At 46.1% G+C, this 16,730-nt stretch overlaps 1 protein-coding gene across 1 annotated transcript in view; it reads right to left on the minus strand.

The window, feature by feature from the left end:
- COL5A2 (collagen type V alpha 2 chain) overlaps window positions 1–16,730 on the minus strand; it is a 366,388-nt gene that overhangs the window by 110,106 nt on the left and 239,552 nt on the right. The window contains exons 22-24 of the mRNA XM_069615629.1: window positions 16,032–16,085; window positions 15,348–15,455; window positions 2,803–2,856 (exon numbers count right to left, since the gene is read on the minus strand). Of these exons, the coding sequence (XP_069471730.1) occupies window positions 2,803–2,856; window positions 15,348–15,455; window positions 16,032–16,085 (216 nt within the window). The remainder of the gene's footprint in view (window positions 1–2,802; window positions 2,857–15,347; window positions 15,456–16,031; window positions 16,086–16,730) is intronic.

Genomic DNA, 16,730 nt, shown 5'->3' on the forward strand with positions numbered 1-16,730 from the left:
GCTGCTATACTGCGCTCCACGATGTGGCTACTCCACCATCCTGCCTCATGACTACTCCCAGCTCAAGTCCCAGCTTCTCCTCTCTCCACGAAATTCAGGATACGCTGCCCCAGCAAACTCTCCATGTCATCTCTTTCTGGGATATTCCTGCAATCGACGCACTTCCTTATGCAACTCCCTGCATCCTCATTACCCCCTTCATTTATTATTAATTATGTTTGCAATATTAATACTGTGTCCTGCTTCTGACAGAAACATGGCTCACCCTGGAGTCTGGCTGTTCTGGCCATTTACAAATTTCTTTATACCGGTTGGCCCTCTACATGTAGCGGTGGCCTTCCCATCATTTTCCAGACCATTGGACCCTTACTACCCATTTCCCATACCTCCCTTATTGAATCCATGGCATTCAGGCTCCAGACCAATCCCTTTCTTCTCTGAATCTTTGTACTGATTGACATGATAGCGACTTTCCTGATCATGACACTGACATGATACTAAATTTTGGCCTACAAAATATATATAAATAATAATAATAATTTAAAGTGAGATTTCATATTGCGCTTCATGCTAGAGACCAGCCTCCATGCGCAAGAGGCAATGCAACATTTGTATCCCTTGTATCTCTTGTAAGCATTGCATTGTCTTCACGCTACTATCCTTGAGATTGCAAGTGCACTGCAAGCTTGCAGCCAAACGTTCCAACATCTCTGCTATGCACCTCTCCGAGCTAACTTATGCCAGCTTCAGATGTTCTAGGACTCTCAAAAAGTATTAATCACCATGGTTAACGAAGCTGCTTCTGCCATGTTCATTGTGTCACACACAGAGAAGACATAACCTATTGAACATATCTGGCGCCAGCATTAGCTTGTTTTCTATCCCATCATCTTAAAGCCCAGTCCTTGAAGTGTTATACACTCTTGTTCTAACTTATAGAGAAGGAACGTATGTCATATTTTGTTGGTAAAAGTATTTATAAGTCATTTTTTTGATAATCCCAAAATGCTCACTGACCCATCTGCCATTATGAAGAAGATGCCCCTCCGCAAGACTCTGCAAGGACTTGCCACCATTATTTGAGTCTAAAATAAACACTATTTAATGAGTGATTGCAGCTTCTGCAACCTGCAATCCCCCTTCCTCCACTTCCTCCCCCTCTCTCCCTCCTGCCCAACAGTGTTTCTCCATCACCTGGAATGGTTCTCAGAGTCCACAGCTCTGTTTCTCCTCCCCGCATCAAACGGGATTCCCCCTCTGCTCCGTCTCTGTCTTCTAATATGGCCCAGCTTGGACACGTTATCGCCCTGCCACTTATATTGCTAATGCCCCACTCCTACCTGCCACTGTCCTCTGAGCACTAAGCAAGCCATGCTTATTCCCCTTTTGGAGATCCCCCAGCCCCATTTTCGTACTGTTCTGACCTATTTCTCTTCTTCCCACTGTCTGGTAAACATTTGGAATTCCACATCAGCACAATGCTCCATGTACTTCTTGAGTCCACTTACTCTCTCAATCCTTTCCAGGTTGGCTTCCCCCAGGCTGTAGCTAGTTCTTCTACCAGTCTTGGTACTTGCGATAGGTAGCAGAACAAAGCTTTAGTAAATCTTCCTGTGGCCCCCTAAACTGGATGTGACTTCCTCTCCTGCTCCCTCTTTGCACAATCTAGATTTTATTTCAATATCATCCCAGATTGGCTCTCTTTTAAAGTCTTATTTGGAACATTTTACAATTCTTAGTCATATGCTCCCCTACTTTCCATCTAATCTTCACAATCCTTCACTTTAGGGTTCTGGTTTTGCTTACTCAGAATCTGAAGTTTGTACAGAGATCTGATTACTGGGGTCTGCAGGTCAGATCACATCCGTCCCCATCTCATTTATGTAAATGGTTGACTGTTCGGAGCAGAAACTTCTTTAAAGGTCCGGTGCCTGTTGTAGCATGCATTGTTTAGCCAGCCCCCTCTTTCAGGGACACTGTGTTACCTTATTCCCCTTCAACACTTCTCCACTAATCTTCTCTAAACCTCCTCTATGTCCCTACTGCCTGTTGAAACTGTGTTGGAGTTGGAACCCGTTTTTGCCCCACATTTTGGAACTCTTTGCCCCCTCAGATTGTCGTAATTTCTTGCCATCTTGTTTTTAGGAAGGTGTACAAACCTGGCTGTTCAGTTGATGGCTCTACTTCCCATTTCCCTATGTCTTCCTCAACACCGGAGCCTAAATGCCTATGAGTGAATGCGCGCATTATAAATCCTGTATCATACTATACCATAACATTTCATCTGCTTTGCACATAGTGTACTGGCTTCCATGCTGGAAGCCTCTCTTCTTTGCACACATTTGCACTGTGCATTGGGCCTTGGTCAGTGCCTGTCCTCCATTGCTGTATTATTTCCCTATTACTCTATGCACCCGCTAAGCACATGTGTTCGGCCACACATAGGTTGTTGGCTGTCCAAATAATCTGCTTGAACCATGTGAGTGGTAAAGACTTGGCCCCCAAGTGGCTTCCATTTTGACTGCCCTCCCCTCCCAGATGGGTAACATTTGAGAGCACTGCGCTTTCAGGAGAAACTCAAAAGATCGGCCATTCCTCCAGCGGGCTGTCCAGCGCAAAAGGGACAGGGAGCAATTAGCGCCAAGAAGCCTTTTAGCACCTTTGATAAACTACAATAACATAACAGAAGGCTTTCATTGGGTTGGCGACAGAGTTTAGGCGGTGTTGTTGAGTTGTGATGATAACATAGTTCTTCAAGCATGTGTATGTGTTAAGAAACTGATGATGTTGCAAAGCATTTACCTTTGGTCCCGGAAGGCCATCTGAGCCAGGAAATCCACGGTTTCCAGGAGAACCCTGGTAAGAAAAATAATAAGGCACATTAAACAATATGCAGATGTTACCAACGTAGAATAGGGATCATACCCGTGTTCCAGACATCTGGAAACAATGGTGATTGGATAATAGAAAACAACCAAAAACATCACATTTGAACAAGAGGAAGTTCATCCCAATGAAATAGGTTTCAGGTGGGATGACAACACAGCCACATTTTGTATTCTTCAAACAATGAAAGCCTTGCATTAATTGGACTTAAATCTTTTAAATATGACTGTAAAAATTGTGTACAGGTCATTTTCTATTCAGAACATATGGACCTTTATACGGCCTTAAATGCTTATGTAGCATTATGGGGACACTCAGATTCTATGCATCACCAATTGAATGCCATTGGGTGGATTCACCGTGAAAAATGTAAAAGTGCGCCAATTGCAAAGGGGAAACTTTTCCCTGCAACCCGTTGGAAAATGTGAAAGGTTGGCAACTTAAACAAGGCCTGTAGATGCTTGAATCTATGCCCTTCAAAAAGGGGTTGAAGTCACTGGCGTAACAGGGACCTCGCAGCCCCCGCGGTGCGGGGGGCCCCGCTAGCACATGCCCTGGGAGGGGGCCCCACTTGGGGAAAAAAAACCAAAACAAAATATTTTTTCAAAATCTTTTTTTTAATTTTTTTTATTTCTTTTTGAAATCGCTCTGCCTTCATGAAGAAAATAATGTCTTTATGAAGGCAGAGTGACTACAAAAAGAAACTTTCTTATTGAAGTCCTAGGGCTCCCCCCCACCCCATGACATGGAAGACCCCAGGCTGGGGGCCTCCATGTCATGGGGTGGGGAGCCCTAGGACTTCAATAAGAAATAGTTTATTTTTGAAGTCACTCTGCCTTCATAAAGAAATTATTTCCGTTATGGTTTGGTCCTTCACGGAAATAATTTCTTTTGAAATCAAAGTGATTTCAAAAAGAAACAATGTCTTTTTGCAGTAATAGGGTTCCTCTCAACCCCATGACGTGTGAGTGTACTGTGAAAGGGTGTACACTTAAATGTGTAGGTGGCTGCCTGTGTGAGTGTAAGGTGAAAGGGTGCACACAAATGTATGGGTGACTGGGTGTGTGTGTGCGTGTACGGTGAAAGGGTGCACATTTAAATGTATGGGTGGCTGCCTGGGTGTGCCTGTATGGTGAAAGGGTGCACACTTAAATGTATAGGTTGCTTCCTGGGTGTGTATGCCTGTATGGTGAAAGGGTGCACACTTAAATGTATGGATGGCTGCCTGGGTGTGCTTGTATGATGAAAGAGTGCACACTTAAATGTACGGATGGCTGGGTGTGCGTGTATATGGTGAATGGTGTTTGTGCCTGTGTTCAGGACCGCAACAAAACCTACATTTCGGGGGGCTGATCCTTCAAATGTTGGGAGAGGCGCTAACTTCGCAGGCGTTGGGGGAGGGGAAAACTTATTTGTGTGGGGGCATCCAACTTCTTTACGCATTTTAATGAGACTATTCTAGTGCAGTTTCAATGTTACAAGCAGTTAACTCTCTCCTTTAAGTGTAAAAGCACCCACTTATGAACTGCTGTGAATATGAACGGTCTCCTGGTCCCTTTCTACCCTCCAATCACTTCCCTGGCATGAAAGTACTAAACCCACATCACAATTTAAATTGCTTTAAAAAATGTGGCATTTGAATGCAGGTACTGACAGTGAAATGCTTTACGATAGTAATTGCTGGGCCCTTGTTAACAGTGAAACCCAGGTGCCGTTTTATATCTGTGTCCTGTTCTGTCCGGCAACTGCTCTGAAGGTCAGCCAGGTTGAGTCAACATAGCCCAACATTTCTGAGGGTGAGTGTTGCAGCCCAGTCAACTAAATATTGTTAAGCCCCTACTTGTGTTTAATGCCTTAATTACTTATTGGTAATTGTCATTACTCCTAGCCCTATTCTTCCTTGTCCCAGTACTTGTGCATGTGGCAATACTTGCGTATGAGGCACTATGCCTCATACGCAAGTACTGGGATGAGATAGAGGTACATGGGGGTAATGCCTGACTTAGCTACCTGTATCTTCATTACTCCTAATCCCACTCTTCCTCATCCCAGTGCTTACCTGTGAGGCATGGACCCTCAAACGTAAGCTCTGGGACAAGAAGAGGGACGTGAAGGTAATTCTGGGCCAAGGAGCTGATTTTGGAGGTTGGGGTAGTGCATGGGAGGGAGAGGGGATGTGTGGGGGGCGAGATTGTGCAATAAATCATAATAGTTGTCCATGTCCAGGCTAAGCAGGCATGATATGTGGTATTAGTGGCTAGAGGGGCATTTTGGTGCAGCCAGTCTAGTTATTCCTCAGTTTGGTATGACTTTTCTTAACTGCGCATTTCTTATATAGCAGTCGTGCTAAGTGTAATTACCTGGCTAGACTGGCATTTGGTGCTGCCAGTCTAGCCGTTTCTTACTGCGGCATTGAATATTTTTTTGGGCATCTCTGATAAAATGATATGATACAACTATATTTTAACACGTCTGTACACAAAAAGTGTTTCTAGGCGCGACAAGCAAGGGAGGTTAGATAGAGGGAGGACAAGACAAATGATCTTACTAGGCCTTGTGTCATTCACATCGTGCAAATGCGAGAATGAGAAATGCAAGGGGAAAGGGAGGGGGGAAGTGCAAGGAAGAGGGGAGGAGAAAACAGGGCAGTAATGCTCTGAGTAAGTGCAGCCAGGGCAGTGCGTTTCTGGGTATTGCAAGGAGAACAAGGGACTGTAGGGTTACAGTTACAGCCCCTAAGTGCGTGGTAGGCCGGAGGCAGTGGAGGGTGACTAATCAAGAAAGAGCCTGGACTCAGTGAGACTCTAAGGGTAGCCAAGCAACCAGTCGGTACAGCAGACAGGTAGGTCAGGTAGGTCAGGGAGAGAGAGCGAAAGCAGAGGAGAAGAGGAAAGTTTTGAGCTGTACTCGGAACATCAGGTGGTCCGCTAAAGTTTGAGAGGGGGAGGGAGGCCATTCCAGACGGAGGCATCTGCAGAGGAGAGAGATCTACCCCCCAATCTCTGCCTGGAGAAGTGTCTAGCCCTTAGAGAGTTGAATGTAGATGGAGGAAGGGTTCGAGAAAGAAGGTATTTTGGAAGAGAGCATTGGATGTAGTGTGGGGCCGACCCCAGAAAGCCTTGTGGACAATGCAAAGGGTCTTGAACTTGATTCTTGCAACCACCGGGAGCCAGTGGAGAGATTTCAGGGCTGGCGAGATATGATCCCTGGGCTTGTGGCCAAGGATAAGTCTCGCAGTCCTTTTCTGGATTAGTTCCAGAGGGTGGAGAGTAGAGGAAGGCAGCTTTAGAAAGAAGCTGTTGCAGTAGTCCAGCGTAGAGAGAAACAGGGCTCTGGAGACAGTGAGTCTCTGGGGGAAAATGAGAAAGGGAAGAGTCCCTTTGAGGAGGAGCAGCTTGTAGATAGTGGGACTTCTTGGCGATGTCCAAGATGTGAGGAGAGAAAGAGAGAGTGGAGTCGAAGATGACACAACAGGTTTTTTGCCTCGCAGGAAGGCGAAGGAAGAGGGCCCAAGGTGGGCGGCAAGAGTGAGAGAGAGAAAGCAGGGGCAGGGGTCCCAATCAGACGGATCTCCATCTTGATGGCATTAAGGCAGAGATTGTTGGAGGCGCACCAATCCTGAATCACGGATAGACAGTCCGGAATGAGCGAGAGATGAGAGGAGCCTCAAGGAAAGCTGAGTGCCATCCGCATAACACTGAAAATTAGAGGAGAAGGTAAAGATCAGGTGGGCCAAAGGGGCCAAGAAGAGGTTGAAAAACCAGGGTGAGAGGATAGAGCCCTGGGTAATGCCACAGGTAGAGAGAGAGGTGGCAGAGAGAAAGGGACCAAGTTGGACCTGGGAAGGGCAGTCCAAGACGAAGGAGGTCAGCCACTCCAGGGCCTGATCCGTGATGCCCAGGTTCTCACGTAGTCGATTGATCAGGATTGCGTGGTTGACTGTGTCGAAAGTAGAGGAAATATCAAGGAGGGCTAGGACAGAAGGAATGCTGGAATCGAGGTTAGAGAGCAGATCTTCACGGGTGTTCAGGAGAGAAGTTTCCGCGCCTCTGGAAGCTCTGAAGCCAGACTGATGGTCATGGAGACAACCAAGAGATTCAATGTGGAGAGTAAGCTGGGAGATGGCCAGCTTTTTTCCAAGAGTTTGCCCAGGACAGGGGTGATGGAGATTGGGCAATAGTTTGCTGGACAGGTAGGATCGGCAGACGGCTTCTTGAGGAGTAGGTGCACAAGGGAGTGCTTAAGGGGAGAGGGGAATGTTCCAGTGATGAAAGAGTGATTACAGAAATCGGCCAAGGCTGCAGCAAGGGTGTAAATATGGTCCTTGATGGTTCTGGAGGAGCAGGGGAGCACCTGTTAGGGCGACACTTTCATGAATTGGACTTGTCTAGAAACCTTGTCAGGTGTTGTCCGAGAGAAAGAGGAGAAAGGAGGAGAGGTAGAGCTGGCCAAAGGGGGGCCGAGAGAGGAAGAGGGGGAAGAAGAGGAGATAGTGGACAGGATGTCCTGAGTTTTAGCAGAAAAGTGAGAGGCCAGAGCCATACAGAGGGCCTGGGAAGGAACAGGAGAGGTGGAGACCGCAACAGGATTTACCAGTTCCGTGCAGATTTTGAAGAGTTTTGCCGTGTTTTTAGAGGACGCCGAGACCCAGGGTTCAATGTGGGCTCTCTTCTTGATGAGTGTTATTGCTTTGACTGGCCTTTTTGTGCAACCAGTCTAGGTATGTCTAAATGTGGCCTGGCATGCTGTACTGTAATGTTATTACGTGTCTACACTGGTCTACATTGTGCTGCCAGTGGGACAGGTTTTTCAATGTGGCATGGCATTTTTAATAGCAAAGCTTTATTGTTCCTGTGCACTGTTGGTGACTTGCATGTATTGGATTGGTGTTACCCTACAAAACAACTGCAAACACTGTGGCTTTTTAGCCAATTTTTCTCAGAAAGTGTGCTGTATAATGCATTAAAACACATATTTAATTCTTTCTCCTAGTACAGTGTGCGGCATACCCCTACAGCAGCATGTTCATATGTATTGTGCAAGCGTGATAATCTAGGACGGCCCAGAGTGTACGACAACTCTTGATTTGTTGCCGAGTTGGGGGGGGCGCCCCTCAGCATGGCTTGCAGGGGGGCCCCCACATTTTGTGTTACGCCACTGGTTGAAGTGAAACACTCCTTAGCCCCACCGAGACACGGAAGGAAGAGGCACAAGATACAGAGAGTGAAAACAGGAAGACTTATTATGCTTTGGCTTTTCAAGGGTGTGCCTCTGCACAAAGGCGAATGCCCCATCTAGTGCCGTGTTGGTGCACATGCGCACAACGAATGCATTTGCAGCCTACAGACCTGCATTTAGATGTCTCTGTCTTTTGACTTTCATGAATCAGGTGAATTTTGCATATGTTGCACATTGTTGAGTTCAAGTATGTATGCATTTTAGCTTCCTGAATTGCGCCATTAAGGCTGTTGAACACCTTTGACCAAATAATTCGGGCATAGGGATGTTTTTCCAGAATGCACCATTTGAAATTCCTTGTATCCCTTACTTCGAAGCAGTGGATTGCCTCTGAGGTAGCGTTCTTGCGATAACACGCACACTGCAAGCTTGCAGAAAAGCGCTGTTATACAGAAAATCAGTCAAGGGCTTTAGGTGGGCCAGGCCTAGCCAGATCTGAGCCCCAGCAGTCTCTCAAAACCCTGATCAAACCAGGGCTCACATTACCCCAGACAGCCCCGACAACCCCTTATTTTTACTTTCTGTGCTGGGGATAAGAACACAAGCCCTGCTGTTGACAAGCCAGTGTTACATTGCACTGTGCTATTTTGCAGGTGCTGGATCCCATTGCTTTCATTCAATTGACGGCTGGACACAGTCTATTGAATTAAACAAAATGAATTGCACACCAATGAAACAGCACAGTGCAATTCAACACTGCCTTGTCACCTGCAGGGCCCGGTTGAATCCCCAGCATAGACAATACAAAAAAAAGTAACACAACAACTTTTCTTTTTTATTCTTGTGTGCTCGGGGCACTTCGGGCCACACCCATAATTTTGGCCATGCCGCCTCGTTGCAGCCCTCCCCCCTTCGACGATTTCTCACCCCACTTAAATCACTGTCAGTTCCCATCCATTAACATTACTATTTTGCCAGGGCTCACCATTGAAAGTTTCAGAGAAGGTGTGTTTGGGGAAGACAACCATTAACTATGGTCTTTATAGTAATGCATTGACAAACATTAGAGCCTGCTGTCTCTTTTATGTGAACCTGTATTGTTTACATTTCACAAATGTAGAATAAAACAATTCCAATAGCTGGGCTCGTTCACATTCCCACCCATTTAAAGATGGCGCCTCAGCTGTGAGTCCTCCCACTTGGCAATGTAGAGCGCATAAGGAGAACATTCCTTCTTATAGATTGATTGGCTTTCTTGTGACTTTTTTGATAGGCGCATCACTCTATCATAACAGCCACAATAATGACTGCCAGATGGAATCTCGTCAGGCCTGTATTCAAGTCCTATGGTCAGCACAATGATCTAGGCAAGCTTGTGGCGCTTTCTAAGTGTTCTCAGCCCACCTAGAGTGACTACAGTTTAGTTTAGTTTAGTTTACTTTATTCATTCGTAGTGTGCACCAGACCCGAGGGTATGAGGGCGCAGGAGCAGCAAGGTTATTCAAAGCTTGGTTACAGGTTGCTTGTGCATTACAGTTACGGTTATAATTACATTAGATGTTGCATTTACAGTAGGCAAAGGAGGCACAGGGTTTACAAAAATATACAGGTAAGGCAGGAAGTGTACAAATTTACAAAGAGTATATTTACAAGTTGTGCAGCGTGTGGTGGGCTGGATAGTGTTAGTGGTCATTGGTTTTTATCCAGTGGATATAGTTGCGTCTGAAGTGTGTGTAAGTTTGTGGTGTCCTTAGGGAAGGTGGTGGTAGGGAGTTCCAGTGTTGGGCAGCTTTCACCTGGAAGCTGTTGCCACCTATTTTGGTGCGCTTGAATCTGGGAACTATGAGCAGGTTTGCATTGGAGGTTCTAGAAGGTCTACTGGTGATGTATTTGCTCATTCTATCGACTAGGTACTGGGGGGCTGCGTTGGTGAGGCATTTGTGTATAAGTGAGGCTACTTTGAGCAACATTTTGTCTGTGATGTTGAGCCAATTATGGGATCTCCTAGTGTCAGAGATGTGTTCTCTTTTAGGGATACTGAGCGCAGCTCTAACAGCGTTGTTTTGTAGCGTCTGTATTTTGTTAGTGACCAGTTCACTAGCTCCTACGTAGAGGGCATTACAGTAGTCCAGTTTTGATAATACCAGGGCTCTGGCTAACGTGATGCAGCTCTGGGTGGATAAGAAGGGTTTGGCTTCTCTTATCAGCTTACATGTGTAGGCTGTAGAGGAAGCCATAGAGCTGACCTGTTTATGGAAGGAGAGGGAGGAGTCGATGTATATTCCTAGGGTTTTCGCTTCTTTGGCTACCTTAATCGGGTTCCCCTCTATAATGAAGCTGGTGTAGTTGTGGTCCAGTTTGGTTAGGTTCGTGGTGGAACCGAGGATGATGAGTTCGGTCTTGTCATCATTCAGGCATAGACTGTGAGAAGCCATCCATGCCTGGATGATGAGGTACACCTTGTTCACCAAGGCCAAATCATGGTTGTAATCTCCCGTCAACGGGATGAGGATCTGCGTATCATCAGCGTAATTAATGTAGGTGATACCCAGACCATCTAGATCATCAAACAAGGGCTTCGTGAACATGTTGTAAAGTGTGGGGGAGACGCATGAGCCTTTAGGGACTCCACATGTGATGGGGATAGGGTCGGCGGCAGCAGAGGTGGAGAAGACCCGCATGGCTCGATTGCTGAGGAATGACTCGATCCAGCCGATAGCTTCTAGGGAGAAGTGGGCGGCTGAGTCTAGGTGATTGCATAAGATCTTGTGGTCAACTAGGTCGAATACCGCGGAGAGGTCCAGGAGAAGTAGTAGGGCAGTTTTCCCATTGTCTCTAAGGGTGTCAATTTGGGCTTTCAGGTCCATAAGGGCCGTTTCTGTCCCGTGTTGGGGTCCGAAGCCTGATTGCCGAATTCCTAGGAGATAGTTGTTTTCAAGGTGTTTTTGGATTTGTTGGTAGGCTGTCTTGTCTAATATCTTGAGCAGGAATGGGACGGTGGTAATAGGTCTGTAGTTGGTTGGGATGGAGGGGTCAAGGGAGGGCTTTTTGAGAAGGGGGAGGACCCAGGACTGTTTGAGGTTACTGGGGACGGTACCTGTGGTGAAGGAGGCATTAATGAGTTTGGTGATGAATGGCGAGAGGTCTCTTGCCGGGTCTTTGATGATTTGTGGGGGGCAACGGTCGCCCTGACAGTTAGAGGGTTTAAGGCTGAGAATGATTTTTTCCACCTCCAGAGTGGAGACTTTGGTAAAGTTGAAGCGAGAGGGGTTGGGTAGGGGGTGTTGGGGTATGGGGTGTGGAGCGGTATTAGTGGGGTTAGTTGGTTTGGCTAGGGATTCTTTCTTGTTTTTGATTTTAGTTTGAAGGCCTGTGACTTTATTGTTTAGGGCGTTTTGGACGCTAGTGCACCATTGTTTGTCCTTCGCGCAGGTGTCGGGGATGAGAACCAGTGTTTCCAGTTCTTTAATGATCGTAAACAGCTCCTTGGTACTTGAATTGGATTGTGCAATTCTCTGGTTGTAGGACTCTTGTTTGGCAGCTATGATTTCTTTTTTATAGTTGGACGTTAATTCATTAAGCACTGTCTTGTTGTGGTCTGTCGGAGACTGTCTCCAGGCGTGTTCCAATTTGCATTTTCCTAATCTAAGGGCTTTAAGGTGGCAGGAGAACCATTGGTTGAGGTGTTTTTTCGGTTTACATTTTCTTAGTTTTAGTGGGGCAATGGTGTCTAAGGCTGTGTGCATGGTTTTGTAGTAGCTTTCTACCATGTCAAAGGGGTTGGATGTAGCAGGGAGTTGGTTAAGCATTGGGAGGATGAGAGGGATCAGTTTTTCCACTGTGATATTTTTCTTACTTCTTGTGGGGATGGCTATGGTAAGCGCATTATTGGTGGTGGGGCTCGAAGCTTCGAGTGTGAATAAGAGGAGATGGTGATCGGACCATGGTTGGTGGGAGTTATTGGTGATGGTGGCCGTGCAGTTGTAGTCTGCTACCCAGTCAAGGGTTCTCCCTTTGTTATGGGTGGGGCCAGATACTTTTTGGGTAAAGCCTAGTTCAGATAGAGTGTTGTTGATGAGGGTGGCCTGGTGGTTTTTGGGGTCTTTGAAGCCTAGGTTAAAGTCCCCTAGGAGGAGGCATTGGGTGGAGTTTTTTAGGTTGTTGCTGAGGATGGTGTTGAGGTCTTCCTCGAAGGAACCTAAGGGTCCAGGCGGTCTGTAGAGTAAGTGAATGGATATCGTTTGGGACTTGGCAGTAGGCAGTTTAGCTGTGAGTGATTCACATGATGGGAGGTGCGAGGAGGAGTCGAGTCTAATGTTGAGGTGAGTTTTGGCAATTACGGACAGGCCCCGCCTCTGGAATCTGTTCTGTCCGCTCGGAGGATGGTGTAGTCATCATGGATGGCTAGCGAGAGGGTAGGACCTGCGGCTGCATGGAGCCAGGATTCAGTTATGGCTAGAAAATCTAAGTCTTCTGCTAGAATGAGGTCTGCTATATCGGTAGCATGGGCTATTATGGAGCGTGCGTTAATGAGGGCACATTTTAAGTGTGCGGCAGTGGTTTTAGTGGGGGTGGGGATGATTGTTGTGTTGTGGGGTTTGTGATTGGTTGTGGTATTCAGTGGGCTGGCTTGAGATTTTTTGGCATGAGGTTGGCACAGGGGTTTGTGGTAGTGGATCGGTTGGTCAGTTTGGACTGGATAGAGTCTCTGGCTAGGGGCTTGTATATTTTAGGTAGTCTCGACCTTAATCTGAAGTTTCTTTCAGCAAAAGTACATGGTAGAGAGAATTGGATTGGCATGATTGTGTCATCTGGCTCAGTGGGTAGTGGTGGAGGAGTGCCTATGGTGGTTGAGCTAAGGGGAGAGTTGTGGTGGCAGGCGGAATGAATAAGATGGAGAATAATTCTCAGCAGTATTGAGTATAGGCCTGGTAGGAACATTTTTGTTGTGGTTGGATGAGGAGTCAGTGGGAGGTGTCAAGTGTGGAGGCAATCTAGATGGGGGTTGGGTGTCTGGCGGTCAGCCGGGGGCATGTACTGTACTTAATATGTACTGGGCATCATTACAACTCAGGCGGTAAGGGGTTTACGGCGCCGTAAACAGCGCCGACCCTTACCGCCTGAGTACGAGGTCCCTTAGCGCCATGGCGGACTTAACACCTGCTTTTAGCAGGTGTTAAAATCCATGGCGCTAAGGGACCATGGAGTTAATTACGCCACCGTAATTTACGGTGGCGTAATTAACGCCTTCCCCACTCCCATTATGCCCTATGGGGCAAAAATGGGAATGGGGAAGGGTAAATGGGGATTGGGGACTTACCGCCCCGCCAAGGTCGGAATGGGGCGGTAAGTCCGCCAACCACCATGGCGTAAACATAGTTTACGCCATCACCATGGCGTAAACGTAGTTTACGCCATGGTGGTAAAGTCACGGCCCAGGCGGTAACTTACCGCCTGGGTCGTAATGAGGCACACTGTCTATGTCAGTGAGGCACGCGTGGGCTGAGGCAGAGGTCAGATAGTCTGAGTGCAACTGTCGCAGTGTAAGGTGTGCATGGCTAGTGCTGTTATCAGAAGCAGGGCATGCAAAATCGCGTTACAGGGCATGCATGGCCTAGATGTGGATTATTGCAGGTGGGGTACACACGGGCTGTTGCTGGGCAAAATGCAGAGTACAGGCAGATAGTAACGACTGAGGCAACCTGTCTAGATTTGAAAATCACAAAATGAGACAGAATGCAATGTACAGGCAGATAGTAACAACTGAGGCAACCTGCCTAGATTTGAAAATCACAAAATGAGGCAAAATTCAATGTACAGGCAGATAGTAACAACTGAGGCAACCTGCCTAGATTCGAAAATCACAAAATGAGGCAAAATGCAATGTACAGGCAGATAGTAACAACTGAGGCAACCTGCCTAGATTCGAAAATCACTAAATGAGGCAAAATGCAATGTACAGGCAGATAGTAACAACTGAGGCAACCTGCCTAGATTCGAAAATCACAAAATGAGGCAAAATGCAATGTACAGGCAGATAGTAACAACTGAGGCAACCTGCCTAGATTTGAAAATCACTAAATGAGGCAAAATGCAATGTGCAGGCTGATAATAGCAACTGAGGCATCAACGGTCTCACAAGGGAAAGGCCTGTAGAGACAAGTGTACCAAGCAGAGCAGGGTGCAAGGGTTCAATAATAAAGGCATTCAGTGGCAATGGAGGTGGCTAGGTGTATCAAGCAGTTCAGAATGGGTAGACCGAGTGGGTGTAGCTAGGTGCAGCGAACAACAATCAGGGGCATTCAGATATGCAAATAATAGTGCAAACAAGTGCATAGAATAGCATTAGGTCACAGTGTAGATCAACAGGGTGTGCAGTCGTGAGTTGTGTGCAGCAAGTTCCGAGTACAAATGTCATGGGTTAGGCAGCTGCAGTGAGCAGAGTGCCCATGCCTACAGGGGTAATGTATATGGATGGTGGCAGGTGCCAATTTATGGATCATGGGGTGCACATAGAGGGTTGGAGGCTGGCTTACACGTCAGGAGCTAGTTGGTGGTGGGAAGCGAACGTTGGACAACAGTTAACAGTCGAGAAGCGAAAGCATCCTCCACCACAGAGAAGTGGGGCAACCAGAACCCAGTATGACAGGCTACTGGTTCAAATAAACGGAAGTCGGCACTAGGGTTCAGCTCTGTTTCTACTGTTTCCAGTAAGAACGGTTATATGCCATTGGCAGCTACTGTATGTATAACATACACCAGTCTCAGTGGAAGACGGAGCAGTCTGTGGTGTTTGTAGACTCTTTAGGGTGTGATCCTAGATTTTTAGCACAGCTGAGGCAAGAGTGGTTACGGTTCCAGCCTGTTGGCTCTAGGAAAGTCTCAGGACCCGTTTTCATTTAGCTGTGACTTTTATTTCTATTGCTAAGTAAAGCTTGCTTCTGATTTGTTGTGCAGGATACAGAGTCTGATGCTGCATTTGCCCTAATGCAAGGCATGGGCCAATGCGAGGTTCAGGGAAAATACAAACATCACAGGGGGCCCTTGTTGCAGTTTAGGACGTTCACTCTCATAACCTCACAATATTCTGCTGGCTGAAGCCTGCAGGACTTACCTTTTGCAATAACCAAAATCAGCAGCTCTCTAGTAACCTTTCCATACTCATTCTTTGGTGCTGAGAATATTTCAGGTAGTTGTCAAACCGACTATTGCGAGAACAAATCCACAAGCAACAGCCTTCTTTGCTCTGATCAAATGCATGTATAATGTCTGAGGTATCTTACCCTTTCTCCAACTGGACCAACAGGGCCTGCAGTTCCGGGGTCACCACGTGGGCCTCGTTTGCCTTCTTCCCCCTGTGGGCCTATTGCGCCTTGAGGCCCAGATTCGCCCTATTAACAATGTAAAGTGGATTTAGTTATTAGTTTAGACATGTTTTCCAATGTTCTCTTCTCAATACGACCTGAAACCATCAGATGTTCTTTAATTATCTTTCTAAAGTAGGTCCATACAATATATATTAATTCTTATTCTCCAAATAAAAAGTGCATATCTTCTTAATATTATGACACTCCATTTTCATAACAAAGAATGATGGGGGCCCTGTTCTTAAATGGGACATAACAAGGCCTCCTTAGAAGCACGACTGAGCCATTCTCTTGTAACAGAAATGATACATTTAATAATATATTTTTTGCTGGGAATCTTAAATTACACTCTTGGGACAGTACCAAAACAGAATTGTGCTAGTCTTTTAATAGCATTGAGAGGTACTGAAATAATGTTATAATTGAGTATTCAATTTTAAAGAAACACACCTATAGGTATTTGTTTTATGAAAAGACATCTGAAAACCAGGAAGAAGGGCCACCTAAAGCAAATTTATTTTTCTTAATTCAGGAGTAAACCTTCTACACTGCATCCATCTTTCACAATACAAGAGAATGCAGGTCACATGTTGTACTTACAGGTTCACCTTTTGGACCGGCTTCTCCTTTAAATCCAGCAACCCCAGGGTCTCCCTGTAAAACACGAAATATAAAAACAATCAATCTTGAGAACATATTAATTGTAATCCAAATTTACATCTTGATGTGGAATTTTAATCACACTCAAATCGCTCCATAAACCCACAACCTTCTCCAAAAGGTCTCCCAAAACTATCAGATAAGAGCTAAGAATGGGAGCGGTCATTCAAACCATGAACAAGCTCATTCAGGTCGTAGAAATAATAACAATAAATGAGTTACAAATAATGCCTTTGCTTGAGATGGTTTCCCTTGGAGTTTTAGTAGAGACAATCATATCAAAACAAAGGGGGATCCGGGAATCTCAATACCAGCACGAACACCGCCCAATGACCTGTAGCTCCTCCCTTTGTCCCCCCTCCCTAGCCTTGTCGCACCTTGAAACACATGTGTATCGGCGTGTTATAAATGCCATATCATGTCATATCATACTAGATGGCTAAGTGATTTACAGTAGATGGAGTGGATGGCAAGTCGTTTTTCTCTAGTTTTGCTTGGGTGCAAAAGCCCTTATGTAGTGTGGTCTGGAGACAATGCTGTTGACCTACTGCAAACTTTATGCAATATAATCTGTGTATAGCCAATGTATTTGATTTCTATATTGAGTGGCCACTAGACCATCTGTGTCACATACCCCTC

Source organism: Ambystoma mexicanum, chromosome 9, assembly GCF_040938575.1.
Source record: "Ambystoma mexicanum isolate Mex_15411 chromosome 9, UKY_AmexF1_1, whole genome shotgun sequence".
Classification (NCBI taxonomy): Eukaryota; Metazoa; Chordata; class Amphibia; order Caudata; family Ambystomatidae; genus Ambystoma; species Ambystoma mexicanum.